The following is a 7,596-nucleotide window of genomic DNA, read 5'->3' on the forward strand; positions in this document are numbered from 1 at the left end:
TAGTTTTCTAACTTGCTATGTCTAGAAATATTTGAAAGGTCTCAACATATTCCATTTTAAAGATATTTCTATTTTGTCATCATCCTTTCTGAATTTTCTAGTTTCCTAATAAGAGCTTAATTACCACTTCCTTACAAAACAAAAAGGAAATACTTGGACTAGGCAGGAACTTTGATTTCTAGCTATCAAGTTTACTGCACCTGAATGATCATCAAAAGTTGGGTAAGGATGAATATAATCTTTTCACCCTTAATAGATTTCGAATTCAAAAACTAAAATTAAAAATAACATGAGAATAGTTCCCCTCACATAACTTATAAGGAGGAAAGAGGACCCTCACATAACTTATAAGGAGGAAAGAGGAAAAAGGAAAAAGGGCTAAAAATATCTGAAGAATGTATATATTGTATTCATTTTTTTTTTAATAAAAGTTCACTAGGCTTTTGGCCTAGGGCTAATTTTATAAATTTTATCAAAAAATTCAGAAGTTTGTACAACTCTAGCCAAAAGGCTAATGAAAATACAAAATTTAAACTAATGATCAAATTAAGACTTATAACTTGTCTTAATTTGATATTACAAATTGTTAAAAAATTACTAATAGAATGAAATTTGAAATAATTGCTCCATAAAGAACTTCTGTTTCTATATTTCACATGCTCTATATTTGGCCCTCTATATGCACCAAGGCAGTACATTTTCTAACTAATGACCAGTTCTCAGTAGGATGAGCATCCCGAGGTGCTAATATCACCAACTAAGAAACAACCACTAAATAGAAACTGTATGCCCATGTGTACTCAAGAGGTCTGTTGTGTTCCATGTGCTCAATCATTTGGAGCAGTAATTCCACTTCATGTCATTTGTCAAAAGTGCCTCCAACCAGTTGCAATTTATGCTGGTAAAACTTCTCAACATCCTGATTACACTGTGTTTCGCTGCTTGTTGGTATTCCTTCAGTGTGGTTGTTCTGTGGTACCTGTTGAATTAAAATCCTCCATTTATGTTAGTTTGTGTACCTGCAACCATTAGCAAACAGTTAGTGTAAACCAAATCCTTCACATTCTCCTCCCAAAGGATTTGAGTGTGAGGACCTCCTTTTCTCCCACCTTCCCCCTATATTCAGTCTCCTTAACATGATCTAATTCTTAGACAGGGTAGCTGTAATTTGTCACTGTTCACAATTCTTTTATAGTGGCTCTCCATGTCATGAAAGGAATTGAATTGTATGTCCCCTGTGTCCAAAGCTAAATTAGCCAAGTGATCTGCTAATTTGTTTCCTTCCCTATAAATATGCTCTATCACCACCACTTTTTCCTCACTTATTCTCCAAATTTCTTCCACCATAGTAATGATTTGCCAAGGAATTTTCCATGTCCTTTGAATAGAGTTCTTCAGCAAAAGTGAATCTGTCTCTATCCTTATTTGATCTCATTGACTGTCTTTTAAATACCTGAGAGCCTGTAAAATGGCTAGGGCCTCTGCCTCGGTGTTGATGCTTTGAAGATCCTCTATTTCTCTGGCCTGTGCTTGTATCACATCTCCCCTTTCATCCCTTACACAAAAGGCCCATGAACTCCTACCCGGGTTTCCTCTTGAGACTCTATCAGTATTGACTTTTATCCATCCAATATCTGGAGTTCTCCAAGTCACTGGTGTTATTCATTGAGCCCTGACTTCAGCTCTTTTTTTCCATTACTCTGTCTCATTAATATACCTCCAATATAGCAACATATTATTCCCACTTCTTCTCCCTCTTTCCCATGCTCCAAATTAATTAATTAACCCTATCTTTCTTTGATTCACAAACTGTTTTGTTACCTTTCCATATATCCTCTATTTTCTTGGAAAAAAAAAATTTGTTTTGTGTTCATCTCTGGATCTTTCCAATATCCTAATTGTTCTCATGACACTCCAACTCTAAAGCACCCTAAAATTAATACCCTTTGAACAGCCATTGCAAATTTACAGTATATTTTCAATTACTATAACATTATTCACTGACTCAGACTTGTAGTACTACACTATCTTTATACTCACTTCTTCAATATTGGAGGTTCATGGATCATTTTGGTATAAATTCAATAAAGGAAGAGTTCTTTTCGGATGAGTTCACGTCATCGATGCCTCAACCAATGGAAGGTCTTCATGAGAATGGTCCTCCACCATTTCTCACAAAAACATACGAACTTGTGGATGATCCAAGTACCAACGACGTCGTTTCTTGGAGTAGAGGTAACAACAGTTTCATAGTATGGGATCCCCAGAGCTTGGCCATCAATCTTCTTCCAAGGTATTTCAAGCATAACAATTTCTCAAGCTTTGTCAGGCAGCTCAATACTTATGTAAGCATCGTTTTCATTATTCTCTCTATAAGCCAATTCAACTATTGACATATATATGAGCACATACACACAATATTTAACAGATATATATGTTGTAGGTCAATTTAACCTGAAAGTGTAATTTTACACCGTCAATGCACAGAAGAGAAACTCTCTTATCTAGTACTAGTACTTAATAGATAGGAACAAGAAAGAAGGAGAATTGAAGCTCTTGATGATCATATGAATATAATTGTTGATAGGGTGCTCTAGACTTTTTATTTCTTTAAAATTTCCATCTATATATTCCTGAAGTCTAGCCTGAGTTTGTTAACAAATTAATTGTTTTTCTTTTTCCAACGGAGAGGTGCAATAGATTTGCTTCTTCCAATGGCAACTTGCTGTATTTCTGCTTCTTTTGTTTAAGATTTTTTTTTTGGTTCTAGTCTCTTCAATTGCTACTAATTGGTTCTTTTAAGCGGCGAAAATTAGTATAGAAAAACTATTTCTAAAGATCAATGTCTATGAAGGGAGGTGGATATCTTCTTTGCGTTTAGTACATTACTAAATGTCCATTTCCGTCATACTTGATAAGTGTTTGATTCCTATAAATATTTTAATGAGCTTAAATTTTACACACCGTCAGTGTAAGAATTTTTTACACATCAGCAAGTCATCTTTACTCTACTGTAGCAGATAACCTGTTTTAGTTCTTACTGTGACGGTGTATCTAGTATTTCAGCAACGAAAATTATAATTGGTTTTTCATGAGGCTGTGTTTTCTTTTCTTACTGGAGGAGAAGGAATGTGTGAACAATGCAGGCATTCAGGAAGGTAAATCCAGACCATTGGGAATTTGCTAATGAAGGTTTCTTGAGGGGCCAAAAGCATCTCTTGAGAACAATTAGGAGGAGAAAAACAACAAGCACTAGTAATTTCATCAAGGCTTCATCAAACCAAGGTATGGACTCTTCATCATCATGTGTTGAGTTGGGAAGCTTTGGGTCATTCGATGGAGAAATTGATCAATTGAGACGCGACAAGCACGTTCTCATGATTGAACTTGTTAAACTTAAACAGCAGCAGCAGACTACTAAATCATACCTTCAAGCAATGGAACAAAAGCTTAAAGGGACAGAAATCAAACAGCAGCAGATGATGAGTTTCTTGGCCAAAGCACTAAAGAATCCAAGCTTTGTGGAGCAGTTAATGATGCAAAAGGATAAAAGGAAGGAACTTCAAGAAGCAATCAAGAAGCAGAGAAGGAGGCCAATTGATCAAGGTCCTAGCAATGTAAAGTTAGAACCTCAAGATTTTGGTGATATTTCTGAATTTGATGATTTAGAACTTCTTATGAACATGCAAGGACCAAGTGATTTTGAGAAAGAACAGATTGAAAAGATAGAAGGTGGAGATAATAAAGCAATTGATGAAGGATTTTGGGAGGATATGGTCAATGAGAATGTTGAAGATGATATGATGACTTTGCTTGGTATTGAACAGGAGGATGAAGAAGATGTTGATGTTTTGTCCAGCTTGGATTTTTAGGCTCTAGGTCAAATTGAAGAGCTTGTTGGCTGATTTCTTGATTGTGTTTAGCTCTTGCAATGATTTGATTAATTCAGTTACTTGAATACATCACTCTGTACTGATTGTCCCATAAACTTAATTTTCAATTCTTTTTCTTTTTGTTCTTGTAGGGTACGTTTACTTTAGATTCAATGTTTTCTAAGATTCTTTTCTCATATTAGAAATTATTTATGCCAGAAGAAAAAAAATAGAGAATTTTTAGTGAGGATTCATATAATTGATTTGATCAACTAACTTGGGATAGATGCATTGCGTCATCATTATTATTATTGTTGTTGTTTGAATTTTCTTGATTGTCGATGCCAAGTTTACCTGATGTTGGACTCGACAAAGTGTATGAATCAACATCTCTTCCCCTTGGTATTCAACTCGATCTATTGTTCAGCCATTAAATTGGTAAGGCCACCTTTCCCGTCTTGAAGGCAGATTATTTGTTGTGCATTCTTCAATTTAAGTGTGTGTGATGCTGTTTATTAGCTATTCGGTACTTAACTGGTATTACTTGCTAATCGTAGTCATTAAAACACTTGGCGAATACCATTTAAGTGTGCGAATATTGGAGGTTTATAACCTCCACTAATTACACTTTTAACCTTCGCAAATTACCTGTTTTTTTGTAGTGTGAATTTACATCGGCCAGAGGGTGTATGATATAAGTTTAAAAGTTTTTTATAGACTTCACTCAACACAGAAGCACATTTAACGAATTTTTTACCTTTGCCACCGGACAGTGCTATTCAGCCAACGAATAAGCAATTAGTAGATGCTTGGTAAGTGGCTAAGCGTGTATAATTACACGCGCGAGTCTTAACACATGCTTTAATTAGTGACCCCACAAATTTCCTTTTTTAGAAATACTGGCAAAAGTCTCCCTAATTTTGGCCTAAGATTTCGATGTCCGCATTTAGCTCCAGCACTACCAATGTATGCCTTAATAGTCCCCACCATCTTTCCGTTTTTAGAAATATGGTCAAGCAGTGACCCATTTAATTGATTCCTGCAGCTCAGACTTCACACCCAGTAGTGGCAAAAAGAAAAGAAAAAATGTACTCAATGAATTCACAAAAGAATTGTATCTATAATTGGACTGTCCTTGTGATAATGTCCAACTGGGATAAGGCAATAAAAGGTAATTTGCACATGTCTTGCATGGCCAGATTTACAAACAGACAGACACTATTTAATCGAGGTGTCAGGATTAACATATGGTGCATCTTGTCCCGAGACAACACTTTCTTTTTGTCTCTCTTCCTTTCTATATTTGGAAATTCCTTATGCTTACTGCTAACTGCACAGGCTTTGTCTAGGGTTTTTAATGACCGAGGAATCTCCATCTGCTTGAGTTATGTAACGGCTAAGGTTGCTATGGTTATTAACGTGATATTTTGTAGCCTATATAACTCCAGTGATTTGCACAAATAGGATCATTCCGTGCCACACACTATTTAACTTTTGTTCTCTTTTAAAACATTTTTGCAAGAATAACCTATGTATTACATATACTCCAAAGAATGGAAAATTAAGTATTCACAAATCATGAAGAGCGGGTTATGACTTTAATTACAATTTTCACTCGGCCTATTCTTAAATGGTTAACAAGTAATGTCAAACGTACTAGTTTGTGTTGTTATTGTTCACACATGTCAGATTGACAAGATTTGGTACTATCTTCATTCTGTCTATCTTGTCAAATTTTTACAAGTTATGCCGGATTGACAAGATTTAATTATCTTCATTCTACTTATTTTGTCAATGTTCACAAGTCCTACGTATTGGCATGATTTGCTTGTGTTTGTTCAATTAATCTTAGATGAATTAAAACATTTTAGGTCCTTTATTTAGACCAAATCCATGTGTGCCATATTGTTATACTAATGTTTGCATCCATTTTGGATCACTTGGAAAAAGAATGAATGTAAATTCAACAAAATGCTACCGCACTCTCGTCTTATTCCTTGTTTCTCATATCAATGATATTATTATTACCTGACAGCTCACACTGTTTTGTGTAAGTTGTGAAATACTGAAGGTTTCAAATAATAACAGTGATTTCATAGAAAACACTAAAGTTTGAGCTAAATAACATCAGAAAACAAGGAGGAGGAGGAAAGAGAATATAGAGATGGTAGTTATGCGAATGCGAGCTGGATTTGTTTTTGCAACTCTTGAAATGAAAGCAAAAGTTAAACATCATTCCTATAATTTAAATGGACACCCTGTCAAATTTTAGTGTGCATACTTTCTCCTTTCCTTAAAGACCAAATCTGATCTAAACATTAATCTCTTGCCTCTTGTAAAGTTAAAACTGTTACTCCCATGGAACCTCAATAAAAGCTAACATATCCAGCGTAATTCACAAGTGGAGTTTGGGGAGACTAGAGTGTACGCAAATTTTTACCTATTATATATTCTCAAAATTTGTTGTTAAAAACTGATAGTATTAAAAAAATACCGTATAAATATTGGTCAAACTAAAAACGAAAAGAAATGGAGTAAATAGATATTAGTTCAGTTGAAAATTTACTAGAAATATACTGTAGTGTTTCATTTCAATAAAGAAAGACACTCCATATGTGGAGCCCGGCAAATGAGGACTCATTTTGCAAAAACTGTTATTCCGTTGCCGGGAATGAACCCGGGTCTCTCGGGTGAGAGCCGAGTATCCTAACCAACTAGACTACAACGGAGCTTGTAATGAATAACAGCAATATTTTTATAACACTTTAATAAGTTTTTATGAAAATGAAGAGAAGTTTCAGCGAAAATGCCGTTGAGTTGACTCAATTGTTGATAACTTTAGGAAAATTAAATGTAGACTTCACTACTATTTGGAAAGAACGAAGGTAATATGGATGGGCTTATAGATTCTCAAGAATGCCTTCAGTTTGGTTCCTAGGGAATATGGTACCTTGATAGGTTGAAAGTGCTCCATTTTTTTTTTGAGAAATATGTAAATTTGTTTCCTTGATGTGAGTTAAGGAGTTGGTAGAGTTGGAATGTTGCAAGTGAAATACTGAGTATATTGGATTTGCAAATATTTAGAAGTTGAAGAGTGTCAGAGAAATCCTATTTAGTGTCGGCTAATGTTGTTTTTGACTGAATCCGCTTGTATAAAATCCTAGGTCCATCACTGATGATCACCAAGTTAAGATGTCCTCTGAAGCTTCTACCGATTAGCATGTGACTATCACTATTCATCATCATAATACATTGGTTCTTTGGACATTCTATAACTTTTTAACTCTTGCATGCGTCTGTTGAAATTATTGAGATGAGATGCACTGGTTTATTGCAGAAGAAGAATAGTTGCCTATGGGAGATGAGATGGGGAACACAAATTTATCAGGAAATCAAGGTGAATTTGGAAATTTTGGAAAATTTATGGTTCATATTGCTTCTGTGAATTCAAGAATCTGTTACTCTATCCAGTCCTCGATATTAGTCACTTTTGGCAAACGGAGTTTGTTTCAAAATATTTGACGTTTTAAAAGAAGAAGAAAAAGACTCTTATTACGTATACTAACTATACCCCAAATTCACTCTTGCTGCTCGAATTAGTGGAGTGTTAATAGAGTGAGACATTTAAGACTAAGGTTATTTTTGACAAATACTCTTATGATTAAGGCTATTCAAGATCTTTCTTACGGGGTGTGCAGAAATCTCAAGGACAGAGTATGTAAAC

At 34.9% G+C, this 7,596-nt stretch overlaps 1 protein-coding gene and 1 non-coding gene across 2 annotated transcripts; one reads left to right on the forward strand and one right to left on the reverse strand.

Moving 5' to 3' along the window:
• The first annotated feature begins 1,460 nt into the window (after nt 1-1,460).
• Nucleotides 1,461-4,144, forward strand: LOC132642504 (heat stress transcription factor A-6b-like). The gene is given in 3 exon segments (XM_060359665.1): nt 1,461-2,345; nt 3,147-3,852; nt 3,855-4,144. Coding segments are annotated over 3 exon segments (1,026 nt in total). The 5' UTR covers nt 1,461-2,060; the 3' UTR covers nt 3,890-4,144.
• A 2,385-nt stretch (nt 4,145-6,529) lies between these two features.
• On the reverse strand, nt 6,530-6,601 carry TRNAE-CUC (transfer RNA glutamic acid (anticodon CUC)). The gene has a single exon. It is a non-coding gene; the product is annotated as a tRNA-Glu (tRNA).
• Nucleotides 6,602-7,596: the final 995 nt, after the last annotated feature.

Source organism: Lycium barbarum, chromosome 1 (genome assembly GCF_019175385.1).
Source record: "Lycium barbarum isolate Lr01 chromosome 1, ASM1917538v2, whole genome shotgun sequence".
In the NCBI taxonomy this organism is placed as follows: domain Eukaryota; kingdom Viridiplantae; phylum Streptophyta; class Magnoliopsida; order Solanales; family Solanaceae; genus Lycium; species Lycium barbarum.